This window comes from Plecotus auritus (assembly GCF_963455305.1).
Source record: "Plecotus auritus genome assembly, chromosome: 12".
Taxonomy (NCBI): domain Eukaryota; kingdom Metazoa; phylum Chordata; class Mammalia; order Chiroptera; family Vespertilionidae; genus Plecotus; species Plecotus auritus.
The window spans coordinates 18,461,496-18,481,054 of NC_137778.1; the positions used below are offsets into that span (position 1 = coordinate 18,461,496).

The following is a 19,559-nucleotide window of genomic DNA, read 5'->3' on the forward strand; positions in this document are numbered from 1 at the left end:
GGTTCTCCCTTTTGCCTTGAACACCTGCCTCCTACTGTAATCCAACCTACCCTGTCGGCTTAGCTCCCTGTCCCAGGAAAATGTCCCCATTCCAAACCAGTGAGACCCGCCTCTTCTGAACTCCCATAGGCCTGTGCTTTCTCAGGTAGCATTTATCACAGTCTTTATTATACTATGGATAATTATGTATCTTTTGACCAAACTTTTACCAAACGGAGCATCTGCCTTGTGGTTGTTTGCGGGTGCTGGAGATACAGTGGTGAACAGGTGGTGGATTTATCATTGCTTCCCACAAGGAACGTCACGCCATGAACCGAATCTTGTTCTCTTGTATGCAGAGCATGCCTCACAGTGACTCATACATAGAATATGTTCAACCGCTATTTGGTGAGTGAGTGAATATATGATAGAGATTGGCCCTGAGAACAATAATTCTGGTTAAAATATTATTTTTTCAGTTCTGTACCAATGAATTATCATGTTTCCCTTAGCTTTTATTTTTATTTTTATTTTTAAAAAATATCTTTAATTGATTTCAGAGAGGAAGGGAGAGAGATAGGTAGAAACATCAATGATGAGAGAGAATCATTGATTTGCTGCCTCCTGCACACCCAACGGGGATCGAGCTCACAACCCTGGCATGTGTCCTGACTGGGAATTGAACCGTGACCTTCTGGTTCATGGATCGATGTGCAACCACTGAGCCACACTGGCCGGGCTCCCCTAGCTTTTAAATGTTCACCCTTGTTGTGAATATACTGTATTTGTTGTTTTTCCTCTTCAATTGTCCTTGGTCAAATTTTTCCAAGTTTGCCAGAATTAGCTTTTCATTAAATAAATATTTGTAGAGCCCTACTATATTTCATGATGTCATCATGATAAGCATTGGGGATAAAATGGAGATTAAAACTAAACCCATGTCAATAGGATTTAAAAAAACGAAAGTTGGGTCAGTTTTTTCCAGGTGGCATGTGGGCACAATATTTTTAAATATAAAATCAGGAGATCTCTATATATAAAAGCTTAAGCGACCGGCCGACTGGCCAATAGCTATAACAGCACACTGACCACCACGGGGTAGACACTCAACACAGGAGCTGCCAAGCTGCGGTTCTCAGGTGACACACCTGAAACCAGTGAGGAGGGAGCCCAATTCCGATTCCAGGGTGCATCACCCGAGAACCACCCTCTCGAAATCCAGGATCCCTTGAGGAATGTCAGAGAGCCAGTTTCAGCCTGATCCTCACAGGCCAGGCTGAGGGACCCCACTGGTGCATGAATCCATGCACCAGGCCTCTTGTATACTATAAAATAGGTAAAGATATTAGTCGGGAGCCTAAAATAAATTTAATATTTGACTCCTATACTTAAATTGGGAAATGAGCGAGTGTAATTCTGAACATTGTAGACTTGTGGATGCAATATTTACTATTAACAAAATATGGGAATAAATCAGAAATAATCACTACTCCCAATTCTTCATACTTAAGAAACAAACTTTTAAAAGAATGAATATTATCAGGATAACTCGGGGTTTTTTCTTATATTGTAATAACATAAATGTTTATTTTAAATTTAGACACTTAATTTTGTCTTGCCCAATATACTTATCAATCCAATAGAAACATGGGTCCGTATGGATACTTATATATTAGTTTAATTAGAAACTGTGTAGATTTACACTGATAAGATCGACATTAATTTAGTCAACAAATATTTATTGAGCATATACTATGTGCCATGCAGTCTTCTAGACACCCGGGACACAGCAGTGAACAAAACAAAGATCCCTGTTCTTGTGACACTTGTATTCTAGTGAGAGACCCATGATGAAGTCAGAAAATAAATCAGAAACATCACAAATAAGCAAATTATGTAATACGATAGGCAGCAAGAAGTGCTATGGGAAAATAGTAGACTAGACTGAGGGAGTTCAAGAGGACTGGGGCGGTGGGTAAGGGCAGGCTGCAGTATCAAAGAAAGTTATTGTAAACTATATGCACAGAATTAAGCAAGGAGAACTATGCCTCACTGAGAACATAAGAAATGTGGAGTTTTAGAGTGTTATCAGAGGAGATCCAAAAAATGAAGGCATGGGGCTGAAAAATAAAAACTGTAAGCACTGTTAGAGATACATGTGTTACTCAGCTTGAAATGAACGGGGGTTGGGGGTGCATAGGGAGGCCGGGGGGAGGTCAATGGCGGGGGGGGAAAGAGACATATGTACTACTATTTGTAATCCCTTAAATGATAAAATAAAATAATAAAAATAAATAAATAAAAACAAACCAAACGAAAGAAAGAAAGAAAGAGAGAGAGAGAGAGAGAGGGAGGGAGGGAGGGAGGAAGGAAGGAAGGAAGGAAGGAAGGAAGGAAGGAAGGAAGGAAGGAAGGAAGGAAGGAAGGAAGGTCTGGGAGACACCATGACTTTGCAATGGTCCCTCTAACTCCACTGAAGACACGACTTGCAAAAATGTCCTTAACTGTAATATGAGAAGTGTAGGTTACCCATGAGAGGGAACTGCCTGGTAATGAGAACTCTTGTGTGTTAACATGTGATATATGGAGAGATTAAAGGAATGTCTTTGGAAGGACTTAAACTTGATGAATTTAAACTTCTAACCCCACATGGAATGCACTACTTAATAAATATTTGCTTTTACAATTTTTAATAATGATTATAGTTCCGGAATTATTTGTATGCTGTTTCAGTTACTTAATAAACAAATGCTGCCCTATTACTAGAGAAATGGAGTAGACCTTAAAAGTCCCTTCAATTTGTATGGTTCCATCATGTCTTTCTTAATGGTAAACATTTCTATTAAAAACTGTGAACTCTCAAAAGGCATTTTCTTATAACTAACACATCATCATGGGAGATGTACATATACATCCTCTCTGTCTCTCCCCCTTCCCCATGCGCCCTCTCTCCCTCCCTCCGCCCCGCCACCCTGTCATACTTTCAGAAGCTTTGGGACTTCCAACACAGGAATTGAGGTTTTGTTTTCATTTCCTCTTTCTCTGATTTACCATAAGGGAATTAGATCACTGGGCCAATTCTTCCAAAATAGTTTCTTGGAATAAATTAATGACATCATGTATGTCGAGTCTATAGCAACTACAGTAGGAACGGGAGGCATCTCAACCCATCAAGGATTTTAGCTGTTTCTTTTTGGTGAAGGGATGAACAATTTGTTACAATCAATATAACAGATTGTTGTAAAGCTGTATCCTGTTTGGAAATGATCTCATCTAATATGTCTGTTGGTGGTTAGCAGTTTTCTGCCAAAGAGGACTATTATGATATGGCGTTACTGTTAGAGCACCCTCAAAGTCCAAGCCACAGGATTCCTCCCTGCCCATAATGCAGGGTTTATGAGTGAGACGTACTTGTCAAGGCTCTTAAACTCTAAGCCTAATCCATACAGGGACTTGTTACAAGTCATCTAATTTCTTATTTTTGTGCATTCTTTTGATCCTGGGATTGTTCTGTTAGGTGGACTGCTGTGTGTATAATGATGAATTAGAGAGAAAGTCATATTTTTCCCCTTCTTTATGGATTTAGAGTCGAAGCATGTCTGAAAAGATCCACTTTGTAATGATGCTGTTCGAATACGGTTCAAGTGTCTAGAGCAGCCGTGGGCAAACTACGGCCCGCGGGCCGGATCCGGCTGTTCTATCCGGTTCTCTTGCTCTCCCCTCCGCTCCTTTACTTTGAATTTATATTAGTTCACACAAACACTCCATCCATGCTTTTGTTCCGGCCCTCTGGTCCAGTTTAAGAACCCATTGTGGCCCTCGAGTCAAAAAGTTTGCCCACCCCTGGACTCTAGAGGCATGTCCACTTTTATGGCCTCCCTCCTCAGTGTCCCCATACAAATAAACAATCTAACTTTTAAGCCATGAGGATTTAGAGCTGTGCTTCCCATACAGTGGCCACTAGCCACACGTGGCTACTGACCACTTGCAATGTGCCTAGCTCGAAATGAAGAATGCCGTAGTGTAAAATACACACAAGATTTCTAAAACCCAGTTCTAAAAGCGATTGTAAGATATCTCATTAATAATTTTATAGTGCTTGCATATTTTGGGTATATTGGTATAAACAGAACATATTATTAAAATTAATCTTAACCGTTTTTTCTTAATTGTTCTGATGTGGTTACTATACCATTTAAAATTGCATATGTGGCTTTTATTCTATTTCTATGGGATAGCACTGGTCTCGAGTATCTTTGCCCTCCCAGCTCCCTTCCATTACCCTGGAATAGGCCTTTGAGACCGGTATTGATTACTGTCTGCAGCCCAGGGAAAGATTTGTGTCTGTGTGTGTATGTGCCTGTGTTGGGGGCGGGAGTGGAGACCGGACAATGTTCAGAGGGAAAAAGAAGGAACAAAGGAAGGGAAGAGAAGGGAGCAGTTCTGATCAATGTCCGTTGGAGATGCCATCCACTCTTACTTAAAGAGGGAGGAGTAGCTGGGCCAAGTTAGCTCCCCTCAGGGCAGCTTCGCTCTGTGTTTTGGAATAGGATGAATCACTGGAACATCAGACTCATCTGAATTCAGATGTAAACACAGGCAAAGCCTCTGTAACTTCAGCTCAGCACACATCACGTTTTGAAAACCACTGTCATCGCTTTCCTTATTAACAAAGATCACCGAGACCTGGTCTGTAACCCAAATGGATCATTCTGATTTGGACAAAGGGTGTATGTAATGTGTTCTGTGCTGCAACATTTCATAAGCGAGAAATTTCTGGCTGAGATAGAACCTTTTAATGGCTTTAGAGTGTGTAGACTCAAATAAACACCTGAAATAATACGATGGTTTTTCTGGAAAACTAGAAGATTTTGTAAATCACAGTGCTTTTGTGAAATGTTAAATTAAGAGCTAGCAGGCAGGTTCAGCTTGTTCAAGAGAAAAAAATGGGTATTGTAGAGATTAAGTCCAGGTGACCATCTAAGTTAATGATTTAGTGTTTAATCTGAGACAATCAGTTTTACTACACTCTTGTCATAGACCATGAAACAGCAAATTTGAATCATTTCACTGTTTTATTAGCTTAATTAATGAAATAGCCCGTGTGGTGAGCCCAGTGGAAATAACCATGAATCGAACTGTCATTCAGGTTAATGGAAAGGGAAAAGGGGAGGACAAAGAGGCCCAGATCTGATAGAAATATAATGAAAGCCACATATGGAATTCAGTGTTTTTTAGTGGCCACATTGATTCCTTTCTGTAGCCCAGAGAAAGATGCATATTTGAGTGAGAAAGTTTCACAGAGAGAAAAGGGTGAGGTGGTCCTACAGCTTCCTACAGAGGGAACGTTAGCCCCACGTTGATAAACTAACTGTACTTGTAGCTTATCCTAGAATTACATCATCTCATAGGTGGAAAAGGAGACCATCCGTCTCTCATTTCAAATGTGATCAATCAGGGCCAGAGAAGCAAAGCAGCTCACCGCAAGTCCCATAGCCAAGGTGGCAGAGGTAGAACCAGCACCCAGTTTTGATGCCCTCTGGACAGTTGTCCTCGTCCCCACTACTGTGTGGTGCCTCCATGTTATGAAGTCATTCGTTTCTTTGTTCCCTGGTCTATCAAAAGAACATTTGGTATCAGGCATCGTGCTGTGCGTGGCCTTAGGGTGCAGTCATGAGGACGACGGTCCTTGTCCTCAAGGACATGATAGCGTAGGGCACACAAGCCATCCAGTGGTGTCACAGATGGACCTCCAGCTTCTGATGTGTGTCACGCTCGTGTCACGCCCTGCCTTTGCTCCGTTTTCATGGCCAGCAGAGGATAGTGATACTGCTTTCAAGGACATATGTGTCAAGCCCAGAAGCGCTTCAAGGGGTAAGGTTGTTTTCCCTGCATTCATGGAAAGAAAACGCTCGCAGGAGGCAGCGGAGACCTATTCTGAGGAAACCACCTTAAATTGTATCTTGAAGGAGAAGAAAAATGAATGACCTCCTCAGCTGAAATCACACTGGAAACTGCTCGGTGACTGAGTGAGGAGCCAGGCTCGAGTTCCACCATCCTGGGGGAGAGAGAGGCTATTCCACTCACTCCTGTGCATTTGCTGGCGAACACCTCCGTGTGGACCCTGGAACGGACCACGTTTGGCAGCTGCGTTGCTTGGGGAGGTCTCTGAGGCTGTTTTGACTCCGGAAAGGCAACTATTGCTCATGGGAAGATTGATTTTGAATAATCAAGTCATTAGATCAGCACAGATCTCCCTAAGGATAATAGTATAACATTTCGTAAAGTTTGAGCCACAAATACAAAAATCCCCCGTAACTCACTTTTCATTTCTCATGCATTCCCTTTCCATCGTTGCTCAGGAAAGTGAATATTTGACATTGCCAAAACAGGATGTATGTGCGATTTTTATAATGTGGTGTCTGCAATTAAAATGCTCTCCAGCCCTGGCCGGGTGGCTCAATTGGTTGGAGCATTGTCCTGTACACCAAAAGGTTTCAGGTTCCATTCCCAGTCAGTTCACATACCTAGGTTGTGGGTTTGGTCCCCAGTCAGGGCCTAGACATGAGGTAACCGATCCATGTTTCTCTCTCACATCAATGTTTCTCTCTCTCTCTCTCTCTCTCAAAAAAAAAAAAAAATCCAATAAAACCTATCGTGGGGTGAGGATTAAAAAAAAAAAAAAGATCTCTGCACTACTTTTCCATCATGAGTCTAAATCATCATAATTGTTATTTTAGTGACTGGGTAATCCTATCATGATTTACTTAAACTTGTTATTAAACAAGATGTTTCTTGCACTTCACTGAAAATAACTGTGAATGCTTATCGATTCACAATAAATTTGCATATTAGCTTTAGGTGTAAAGCCTCTTTCAGTGGACCCCTGAGGGAGAGAACATATGCTGATGTGGAATCATGGGCCCTCAACCACCCAGTGTCTTTTGGCTTAAAGCAATCATGCAAAACTGGTACACATTGTGGGCCCAGCCAATCCAGACTCTAAAAGGAACACTGTTGGCAGGCAGCGCTGCCGTTTCTGTAATAGGTCAGGAATGCAGACACTGTTTTTACTGGTACATGACTGATCAAGTTCTGTTTTTTAAAAAATGATCTGGTCCCTAAGAACCTGAGGACTAAGTTGTATGCTGCCCTCTGCATCTGAGGAGGGGACCATGAAACTAACCAGTGTCATCTGCCCCATCAGGACGAGGTCATGGGTTTCCACCCAGGCCACCCAGGCCCCTTTGGGAGGGAATGGAGCACAGGTCAATTTGATTTCCAGGTGCTTGGTGAAAAGTTACAAAATAAGGAAACCAAGGCAGTTTGTCCTAGATGAAAGTAGTTACAACCTCTGCTGTAGTTGGAAGTTTTAAGTAAGGTTAGGTCCTTTTTGAAATTGAATCTGTGTGGGCCCAGAAATTTATTTTATCCTATTATTTTCACTCTCATTTGATGACCCAGTAAGATGCGTTATATATTTACTACTCTATGACATGGGCAGTGACTTAAACTTCTTTGATTTTCAGGGGTGTTGTTTCCATTTTCTGCCTGGGAGTGATTACTTCTGGCTTCCCTGTCTCATGAGATTGCTGTGAGAATCCAATGGGAAATAAACTGTAAAATCTTCTCACAAGTGCAAGGTGGATGCTACTCTTAGTCACTGGTAATGACGATGGGCGGAAAGTCCCCCAATAGCAGCATCAGATAGTGCGATGCTCTGTGGGTGTGTCAGGCCAGGGTATGATGATGCCAGTGAACACCAGTGATTTGTTCTGCAATGTAAACCTGGCCAAGTCATTCCGCTGTCTGCCTTTACTTGTGGAAAACATGTTCCCATAGATGCAGATAAGACTAGACAAGGTGTTCTGAGCTCACAAGATGAAGGTCACTCCTAGATCTCTCGGGGCCGGGGCAGGGGGTGGGGAAATTCCCTAATATTTTTGTGTGCTCCAGTAATTAATTATGCCAAGACCCGAGAGAAAGTGTCATCAAAAATAAAGAACATCTCTGTGGCTAGAGGGGCATCTCTCTGTTTATTTGAAAACCCCAGCTTGCTTCTGATTGTGTCCAGGCTTTGTGGTAAATGTTTGCCTGTAGGGAGTCAGCCACACAACTGCCCACAATGTCAGTGAGAGGCACATGACCCAGTTTCTGTGGTCTGAGCTGAAAGAGCGCCTGAGTGTGTGCAGTCCCACCACTGCCTGTACAATTACATAGTGAACGCTTTTTCAAATTCACATTTTAAAGAGGAGATTAGATCGTTTTCATTTGTTTTGCTTAGGTTTTATGGTGTAATTTATTTTCCGCCCCCCCACCCCCGAGGTCATTGCAAGCACCATCTCCACAAATAGTTATCAGGGGATTGAGATTGGTCTTAGAATACAAATCTCACCCATATGAAGCCATATATTTGACCTGGGATGATAGGAAATGATTGGTCCTGTCCTTATTCTCTCAGTCTGACTCTGCCAAGTAGACAGGGAGACAGATGAACACTTCCAGGCTGATTGATGGACGGCATATTTGACCAACACAGCTTCATGGTGTTTGGAAAGAAGCAAATATTCTCTCACTCCTTATCTGAAGTCTAAGAACGCCATCCTTACTTTGGGAAGAGATGGGAGCATGGGTCATTGTCATTTTTGTAAGGCTTTGAAAAAAACTTTGGTGAAGGAACCTGCTAGCGAAAAGAAGGCTGCCACAGGGGAAATACAGTCCACATATCCACTGAGTACCCAGAAAGGGAAGGTGAGACCCACCAGGGTTACCTCTGAGGCTTTAGGTCCGGACAATGACGTTCCCTTCTGAAGTGAGTGGGGGTTCCCTTCCATGGGATAATGTCCTTAGGAACCTGCCCGAGGTGTTGTCTCCTTATCCACATGCCGCTTGATAAAGCGTCATCATGGTACTATTTTCATATAACACTCGGAGTAAGTACAAGGTTTCGCTTGTGTTAAGTGGGTGAGCAGTCAGAGGGGACATTTCTTAACCTGATAGTGAAGGAATGAGGTCATTAACACCCCCAGGGGTCCTCAAACTTTTTAAACAGGAGGCCAGTTCACTGTCCCTCAGACCGTTGGAGGGCTGGACTATAGTTTAAAAAAACAACTATGAACAAATTCCTATGTGCACTGCGGGCCCGGGACGAGTCGGCTGCTAAGCAGGACAGGCAGCGGCACCTGGCGGGCCGGATAAATGTCCTCGGCGGGCCACATGTGGCCCGCAGGCCGTAATTTGAGGACCCCTGCAAGCATTCAAGGGCCATGGTCTTCTATTGTATCTTTTCTATGTATTTTTTTTTCTTCTCAAAATATGGTCTGTAAATCACCTGCAACCAAATCACCTAATGGGCTTGTTTAAATGTAGATTCCTTGGTTCAGTCCTAGACCTGCTGAATCAGAATGTCTGGGGCAAGGTCAAGAATCACAGTTTTAACAAGCACCATCGTTCTAATAAGCATTTCCTCTCCCCCTCCAGAAGGGGAGAGGGGTGGACTTTTGACATCCTATTAGAACCCTTTTCACTCAATATTGAGTCAAAATCTGCCACAGTCTACTTTGTTTGTTTTGCCTTTTCACCATTATTTATAATGATAACTAATGTATTTTTTTCTTATTTCTCCCCTGTATTTTTATTTTTAAAATTAAAAAAATTCAGTTACAGTTGACATTCAATATGATATTGGTTTCAGGTATATAACACCGTGATTAGATATTTATATAACTTTTATGAAGTTATTCCCCCCATTAAGTCTAGCTGATACCCATCTGATACCATACACAGTTATTACAATATTACTGACTATATTCCCTGTACTGCACTTTACATCCCTGTGACTATTTTGTAACTTGTACTTCTTAATCCCTTCCCCTTTTTCAAGCAATCCCGACTCTAGTCTCTGAATCTACGGGGAACAAATCCAGTCCTCTTTTACATTGCACATCTTCCCACCCATGAAGATCTCCTCCCTCCAGGCTGTGAGATTCCTCATTCACTTGATTTTCTTCCAAAGTACTCTGCCTTCTTTTTCCTTTATTTTAAATTTGTTTGTAAAGTATTCTGCTGCTTAGCGTGAGAAGAAATGGTAAGCTCAGAGGAGCATATCTCAGAATCCATCTATGCCTGTCCTTGTCCTTGTTATTTACACTCCCTCTCCCGTGGCTCATCCTCACCTGCTTTGTGTACAACTGTATCACACCACTGACTCACCCCGGAGTCATCTGTTTGTCTGTTTATTACATTTTCCAAGCAATTGAAAATGTTTAAGGGCAGTGCCCTAGAGATTTCCCTTTGGGAAAGCAGTAACCTCGGCCCTTTAACCAGCACCTACCATTTAGGTTGTTTAAACCTCTGATTTCATTTATTTCTGTTTTCAACCAATCTAAATTTTTTTTCAGCATGTCAATCAAAATCATGCAAGACTTTAATAATTGCCCTGCTAAAATCTAGATACAGGATGTCTCCAACAACCTTCTAGTCTACCAATCTGGTATATCTACTTAGAGGAAATGAGGTTAATCTGCCTTCACCTGTTCTAGTAAACACCACTTCCTTTTCTCTGTTGACAAACAGTCTTTATTTATTGACAAGTCAAGAATTCATGAGGTGCACTGTCTTAGCTGGCTGAGGTGTGCAGCATTTTCCTGTGTGGTTGAAAATTTCTATCAAAGCAATATGTTCACTAGAAACCTCCATTTACTTGTGAAGTCTTTTCTATTCTCTGCATTGAGTTCTTGTTTCTTTGTATTTTCACCTAGAGCAATACCATTATAATCCATCCTAGGGTCCTTGTATCTCCATGAGGTATATGTTTGTTTGTTTTTTTCTTGGCGTATGCCCTTTCTCTTTGTGTAGGTCTGTGTCCACTAATACAGATATGATTTGGTCAGGAGATGAATGCTGTAGTAGTTTACAAAATGCAATTCAGGGACTTCTAAGTAATCCTGGGCCTTGTTCTCATAAGGGTTATTATTTATAAATGGCAATAAATATTTGCTTAGGTGGGTCATGAATAAATAAGATTTTTAACAAAAACCAGAACTTGTATTACCATTTCATTAAAATGGATACCATCCATTTTTAATTCCAGTGAGGGACGTTTTTTGTTTTGGTTTTTTTTTTTTGTTTATTTTTAATAATGTCATGTCACAATCCGTCTGGCCTTCAATCTACTCATTCATGAAGTGAATAGTTTGGACTAGATGATTCCTATGGTATACTCAGATTCTAGAATTATATGATTCTAAGCTTTAAGAAGGAAAGGAAAGTTAAAATAATTTAAAAACCAACACACACACACACACACACACACACACACACACACACACAAATGTATCTGTGCTTGCATGGAAAACATGAAATCTGAATAAGGTGGTTAGATTGCAACCATGTCAGTTTCCTGGTTGTGCTATTATACTGTAGTTTTGTAAGATATTCCCACTAGGAGAAACCGGGTGAAAGCACTAGAATATCTGTATTATTTCTTACAAAAACATGTGAATCTACAGTTTTCTCAAAATAAAAAGTTTACAAATAATTAAACCATAGAGTGTTATAACAGGACTTTGGAAGTAAGTAGGCCTTACTTGATCCTCACACTAGCTTAAACAAGTTATTTAACCTTTCTGAAACTTGGCTGCTTTGTCAGCCTTAACGTGGAAATAATAATTCCTACCCAATGGATAGTTGGAAGGATTCTATGAGACAGTGTGTGTGTGTAAGCATCTCGGGTCTTTCGGCTCATACTCCATGATCATCTTCAATAAATGTTCTTTACTCTCCCCTGTGCTTTTTATCCTTTGTTTTAGGGAAGAAACTAGGACAGTCAGCCTTGCTGTAGCTCTCCTAAAAAAGACACATGACCTGAAGCGAAAGATAGTTTAGAAGCATACATTAGTGAGATGAACCCCATAGCAGTGTAGTGAGTAACGCTGTTACATAACTTTTGCAAATCACCGGGCAGATCCGCTAACGTGGTTTGGCGTGGCTGACTGATAAAATAACAAGGCAGCTTCCAAACCCAGCTTCAGTCAGGGAGTCCTGACAAAGCAGCCAGTCAAAATCCAGCACGAATACATGGCCCTTGGAGCGCTGGTGTTTCATCTGACTCAGATATGTTGTAAATCTGGTTCCATGGAAAAAACAAAAGCGATTTCTCTCTGGCTGGTCCCCTAAATAACTGTCCCCGTGGGGCCCAGAGCAGCTTTCCTTCCCTCAAAAAATCCTTAATCATGTCTCCCGAATATGAGTTTTCCAGGCAGCTGCACAGATGAGAAGAAGCAGGGAGAGACAAGGGAGAGATGAAGGAGAACAGACGTGTGCTGGTCCTGAGGATGTGATTGTTGAACGAATGGCCAAGATGTGTCTCCCACATGTTTCCTAAAATGTTTAGACTTTCCCAGGGCTCTGTCCTTGCCCCTGCCCTGATGAATGTTTTTATCAGTGAGATGGCGAGGAACACAGAAGGCAACCATACCAAATTTTTTTTTATGATACCAAGGTGAAAGGGAGTTTGGGGACAGAATTACAATTTTTAAATTATTTTGTCAGGTTCTGAGCTGACCACAGCAAGCTGTAATTTAATAGAGGTGATGTTAAAACCTGTACTTCAAAATCAAAAGCAAAGTACAGGTTAGGGAAGGTTTAGATTGAGAAGGGTGTTTTTTTAATGAAAAAAATGTATAAGGATTTTATTTGACTACAGAAAGGTATGATTCAACAGTACGATGTGGTTGTAAAAAAGAGGTTAGGGACCTGAAAAAAGAGAATAATCTTCCTACCTTACATAATTTGCATTAGCAAGACAATACTTGGTGTGCTGTATTCATGTTGGGGCCAAATTTAAGAAAGATATTGATAAATTGGAATTGGTCACTAAGGGAAAGAAGGAAAAAGAAGGATCAAATTGAAAAAATCCAAAAACTGCATTCTTTAAAGAATGGTCGAAGGAAAATAAGGCTATTTAGCTGTCTTTTACAGTTACCATATGGAAGAGGAATAACCATCTATTTTGCTCTGAAAGACAGAAATGGGATTAATGAGAGAGAGAGAGAGTTCATGGAAACAGATTTTGGCTCAGTAGAAGGAAAACTTTTCAAATAATTAGAGCAGTTCAGTGAAGAAGGACTATTTCATTTAAATTGTGAGCTTCCTGTCACTGGAAATATTCAAGCTAAGGCCAGATGAGTGTCCATCTGGAATTCTGAAGGCTCTCAGCATTGAACAAGAGCTTGGGGTAGATGACCTTTACGATCACTTCTAACTCCCAGGGTCTATAATTTAAGTAAGCATGAATGCCAAGGTCACTTATGACATGCCAGAGCCACTTTTTCAACTCTTGGCTCCAATTCTGACCAGCTGTGTGACCTTCTGCTAAGAACTGAACCATTTCTTCTTCCAGTTTCCTCATCCATAACATGAGGGAGCCGGATCGAACGATGTCTGAGTTCTCCCCAACACATCTGTCCCCTGAAGCATCCTCATAATTACAGTGTGTTGGGAAAGTGGAGTTGGAGCTGATACATGCCATTTGTTGAAGTCCATTTGCAGGGAGAAGGCTTTTAAAGACCCAAAACCATTGTTGACTGTGGGGCCACGGAACTGAAGTCTCAATTGCCTGTTGGCAGGAGAGTGGGTGATTGTGATCCTAGAATTTGTTCCCGTGAGACCTGTGGCAGGAAGTTGATCAAATAACTGATAATCTGGTTCCTGTCTAGCACCTGTACTTTCTGGCCGAGTTCAGCAAGGCCTTTGCAAACAACTTGAGAGAAATGAAGATCATATTACCATCGCAATATAGTTCTATTTCGCAAAGCAAACCTTTGTTCTTTATTTCCTCAATGATCTGGCTGTTGCTATTGAGCTTTGTTTATAATCATAAGAGCCAGTATCCACAAAGCAACTTACCATGTGGCAGAGACTGTTCTTAAAGTTTTACATAAATTAATTTAGTCAGTTTATAAACTGAAAATCTAATGACAAAGCAGTACATTAGATCCTTTCCCCTATGGTAAAGGAGTAGCTAAGATCTATTAAAGTCTGTCTTCATGGTAAAGAGTCCAGAATTCAGATCCACACCCTCATTCTTTTAAGCTTCAGTGCTGATGTTCAATTACTATAATTTCCTCTGTGGTCCATTTGATTAACAATACTTTCCTTCTCTGGCTATAGTAAGGTGTCCTAGCCTCCACTGCTGCTACATTCTAGCTCTTCCATCTATTCTTTGACTATTCTCTGACTCGCACATTATTGTCTCAAATCAGATTTCTTCAGTTATTTCCCCCCAAAAAAATCTTTAAAAATGGGAGTGTCATCATTTGCTCTGACTTAGATATAAAAAGTATGGACAGGCCCTGGACAGGTAGCGAACTTGGTTAGAGTGTCATCCCACCAAGGTTGTGGGTTCGATCCCTAGTCAGGACACATACAGGAGGCAACCAATGAATGCATAAACGGGAGAAACTACAAATCTCTCTCTCTCTCTCTCTCTCTCTCTCTCTCTCTCTCTCTCTCTTTCTCTCTCTCTCAAATCAATAAATTGAAAAAAAACTTTTTAAGTATGGACAGGATTTCAAATACCTCCCCCTCTTACTGAGATCAGCAGGGGAAGAAATAAGTAAATTTACGTTTCTTGTAAGGACGGAAGAATTTAAAACTCCATTCCCAGGCTCTCGGGTCTGGCAATACTCACTCCATCCAAGTACCACATTTTGTTCCATCTTTTTGTTTCCTTAGGTTGGAAATGAAAACAGCTGTTAGAAATAAGAGCACATGAGTCAATCTTGAATCTCAATGTGATAATTACAGTTTCCATCTCAGTTGGTAGAGCCCCTCCCAGTGTACTGAGCTCCGTGTCACAGCCCCTTGCTGTCAGTTTTATACCAAGACCTTAATTGTTGTTTTCCAAGCTTTTAAGATTAAACACTAAATCAGTTGCCAAACCAGAAAAAATAACAAGGAAGAAAATACTTCAATTTAAAAACTTGATTCTTAGGACATGGCTTTTTTTTTTTTTTTCTGATTTAGATTTTGACCAAAATCTCTATGTTGATATTAGAAATCTCAGTTACTGTTTCACATTTTTGAAGTGGAGCTTCTGGTCTTCTTGGTATCCTCCCTGTGAAGAATTTTGCTTGGACTCTTTTCTTTTTTCCTTCCTTCCTCCCTTCCTTCCTTCCTTCCTTCCTTCCTTCCTTCCTTCCTTCCTTCCTTCCTTCCTTCCTTCCTCACCCAAGGATATGTTGTTGGTTTTTTATTGATTTTAAAGTGAGAGAGACCGGGAGAGAGAGAGAGAGAGAGAGAGAGAAAGAAACATGGATCAGGATGATGCTCTAACCAACTGAGCCACCCAGCCAGGGCCTGCTTGGACTCTTTATAGAGGCGATGCCTTGAATTTTATTTTCTCTTTCCCACGTTCCTGAGGCTTAGAACCTAATAAGCCAATCTCAAAAGAGTCATCCACAACCTATTAATTGATTGTCACCTTTCAGAGCAGATGGGTCCTCTTTTAGTTCTGTTCAGTCCCGGTATCAGCCACTCAGTCCTTGACTGCCTAAGGCTCGGAAAGTCCCCCATGAATCAGCTGACTAATCTAAGATTGCCCTGCAAATGCAGAACACATTGTGACCTACACAGAGGGAAGCAGCAGGCAAGAAAGTAGGCCCTCTGAATTGCTTCACTTTGCCCACTTTATTTTTCCTTCTACAATTTGATTTCTTTGTTGTGAGATGATATTATTTTTGTAATTCATGTCCCTGCTAAGATATCTATAATTCTGTTATCATTGTGGACAAGAGCTGGTTTTATATGTTGAAAATTGTTTTGGTCAGTTTGGAGTGCTGTAACAAAAATACCATAGTCTTGGAAGTCCAAGATAAAGGCACTGGCAGATCCAGTGTTGAGAGAAAGAGAGAGAGAGAGAGAGAGAGAGAGAGAGATCATGTTTCTTCTCTTAAGAGCACTGGGCTCTACCTTCATGACTGAATTACCTCCCAAAGACTCCATCTCCAAATATCATCACTTTGAAGATTAAGGTTTTAACATTTGAATTTGGGGGGACATACACTTAATCCATAGCAGAAAGGCAGACATTTGTATACATGGTGTGATTTGTGGAATTCTGGGAAGAACATTTAGCCACACTTAAAATCTTACCATTAGTCACGGATAGAGAGTAGGCTGGGAGGTGGGAGGCGGGTGAGGAGAAGGGGAGGCAAGGGGTGTGGAGGAATTAAGCAACAAAGGAAAAAGAAAGGGAAAGAACTCATGGACACAGACAATAGTGTGGTGACTACGAGGGGGAAGGAGTTGGTGGAGGTGGAAGGAAGGTATAGAAGGGATAAATGGCAATGGGGAAAAAATTAAAATTAAAAAAGAAGAAAAATTCGTACCATTAGATATTAATTGCTTTGTGGGGGCATATTACTTCTTAAATATGACACCTTTTAAAATCCAATATGTTTGAAATGGTGAACCCATAAAACTAGTATCTGAGATAGTATAGTGAGTTGTTAAAAGTAAGCTCTGGAGTCAGACTGCCTGCGTTTACACCCTTACTAGTTAGTTGTATGACTGTAGGCAATTATGTCATCTTTAGGTCTCATCTATAAAATGGGGATGTAACAATACTTATCTCAGAGGTTTTTGTGAGGTTTCAATGAAATATGTAATGAGCTTTGGAGAACAATATCCTGCTATATTTGTTAGCAATAGTTACCCTTCATTTGCATAAATCAGCATATGATATAGATGTCCTTTTGAAAGAAAGTTGATATCAGGTCACGAATAAACTGGGAAGGGGATGAAGACCACGGATACTTGAGGCACAGTTAAGGAATGGCCTGCCTTAGTGTGAGGTGTTGAGGTAGGAAGTGTACAGGCAGCAGGTGCCTAGGTGCCTGAGACAGGGAAGCAATGAGCATGAGAGAGAAAGAGAGAGAGAGAGAGAGAGAGAGAGAGAGAGAGAGAGAGAGAGAGAGAGAGAGAGAGAAAGAGAGATCTGCTTCTAGTTCTAACCAGTACGCTCAGTAATTGATAGAATTAATCAGCTAGTCTGCTGAGCAAGTAACGTGATCTGTACCTGCAAATGAACTTTGAATTCAATACTTGCTTAATTTTTCTGTGTCCCATAATTCTGCTCCTTATAATATTCAGGTAGTGCTGGGTTTCTGAACCATTACGCTTGAAGAACCACGGACAGATGTAAAATATTTTTCTTTGCTAAATGCTCTTACCTCTTTCTTTTAGATTACACGAAGCAGACAACGTTCGAAGCCCAAGCCTTTTTAGAAGCCGTGCAGTTCTTCCGACAGGAGAAAGGTCACTATGGCTCATGGGAAATGATGACTGGGGATGAAATCCAGGTAACACGGAGCTCAGAACTTTGGATCTGGTTCTCTGTCTGGGAGGTGGGAGGCCAGGATCATAATAAACAGTCAAACGAAGAAAGTTGTAAGAATGGGAAGATGTGGAACCAAAGACCATTTCTCTCATTGTCTAGAAGCTTTTGGTCAGCACTCACTCCAAAGACCAACAGACCAGACATGAGCTGCACAGCCCCAAACTGCAAGGGCAATTGGAAGAACTGCTTCTACTTTTTTCTATAAAATGATTATTCTTTTTTTTTTAAATATGTTTTATTGATTTTTTTACACAGAGGAAGGGAGAAAGATAGAGAGTTAGAAACATCGATGAGAGAGAAACATCGATCAGCTGCCTCCTGCACACCCCCTACTGGGGATGTGCCCACAACCAAGGTACATGCCCTTGACCGGAATCTAACCTGGGACCCTTCAGTCCGCAGGCCAACGCTCTATCCACTAAGCCAAACTGGCTAGGGCTAAAATGATTATTCTTTCAGATGACCTTCTGCTTCCAGAGTAGAAGCAAATGTGAACAGCATGGTTGAGTGCTAAGTGTGTGGTGGGGATTTCAGGCAGCAGACTTGGGTTAGTTAAATCTTGCCAAGTTATTTAACCTCTTTCCGTCTCAGGTGACTCTTCTGAAAGAAAGATAATGTTTGCCTTTCGGGGTTGTAAGAATTAAATGAGATGCTTTGGGAAAGTATTTGGCACGCAGTTGTCTTTATCTTTTAAATGACTTATAAATGAAGTAATTAAAGGAGACACATTTTAAAAGCATGAGACAGCTTTCTGTATGTTTCTAGTTTGCCATTCTCTGTGGTCCAGTATAATTTTCCATGACCTTAATTAAATGCCAGTCATGGGCTAAGCACCATGACTTGGTCCCTGGGGCATTGTTACAAATCTCCAAGGCAACCAGGCTTCGTGATGGGAGCCCATCCTCCATGAGGATGCCAATCACAGGGCTGATTGGGCAGGAAGAGGAGGCTGGGTATGGGCCTTATTTAACTAGAGGCACACAGAGTCCATGAATGGTTTTCTTTAATTTCCCCTCATCTCCCAGAGATGCCTCTTTTGGGAGCCAGTAAAATTTGTTATTAGGGAACAATATTTGGAAGATGCCAGATGGTGCCCTGCCTTTGTATCGTCATGAAACATCCAAAGCTGAAAACTCTTTCACATGAAGAGGGAACTGTTTTTATTGTTTTACCACGTGACTTCGAATCTTCTCTTCTTCCCTCTTCTTCTTCTGGTGGATTCTAAATTCTTTTTTTAAAAAAATATATATTTTTTTATGGACTTCAGAGAGGAAGGGAGAGAGAGAGAGAGATAGAAACATCAATGATGAGAGAGAATCATTGATCAGCTGCCTCCTGTATGTTCCCTACTGGGGATTGAGCCCACAACCGGGGCATGTGCCCTGACTGGGAATTAAACCGTGACCTCCTGATTCATAGGTCAATGTTCAACCATTGAGCCACACTGGCCGGGCTACATTTTTTATTCCCCACCCTGAGATTATTCAAGAACTTTCACCAATTCTTGGTTTCTGACATTTTAGGGAAGCACATCCTTTATAAATCTGAGAGGATTAAGGACCAACCATACTTATACCAAAAAGAAAACAAAAGCATAAGGGGAGGCTGAAGTATTTGACCCTGATTGGTCTGTCATATGAACAAACATATTGAATAGATGCACCAATATTAAAGTGCCCCTGTGCAATACTTTTTTATGTTCACATCCTAATTCTATCTGTTCATCTTACCAATCTCATGAGGTGGGTAGAGCAGTTACTATTATTTCCATTTTGTAAATGAGAAAATTGAGGGAGGCCTATAGCAATCAAGTGACTTGCCCGGTTTTATTCATTCAACAACTGTTTGTGGAGCTACCATATGCCAGGCGCTCTGCTGGGTGCCAGTGATCCAGAGATGGGCAAAGCAGAACGGTCCCTGTCCTGTGGAGCTGATGGATTCAGGGTCACCTGCTAAGGGGACAATGGCCAAGGAAATGTCAGCTTCTGACTCCTAATCCAGCGAAAGATCAGCACCAACCGTGGGAATATACTAACTCACACAATTATTGAGCTCCTTGCATCAGGCTGTGCCACTTGCTTCATTTTTTTCTTTCTTTTGCAATCTCATGCCCGTTCACATTCCTTCCCCATGCCATTGAGAGCAGGCACTTTATAAGTCCTTCCTGTGGGTTGAATAT

General features: G+C 41.3%; 1 protein-coding gene across 1 annotated transcript in view; it reads left to right on the forward strand.

Moving 5' to 3' along the window:
* Nucleotides 1–19,559, forward strand: part of NIBAN1 (niban apoptosis regulator 1) — a 134,853-nt gene that overhangs the window by 89,023 nt on the left and 26,271 nt on the right. The window contains exon 6 of the mRNA XM_080648661.1: nucleotides 17,227–17,342. Coding sequence (XP_080504787.1) covers nucleotides 17,227–17,342 — 116 coding nt within the window. The remainder of the gene's footprint in view (nucleotides 1–17,226; nucleotides 17,343–19,559) is intronic.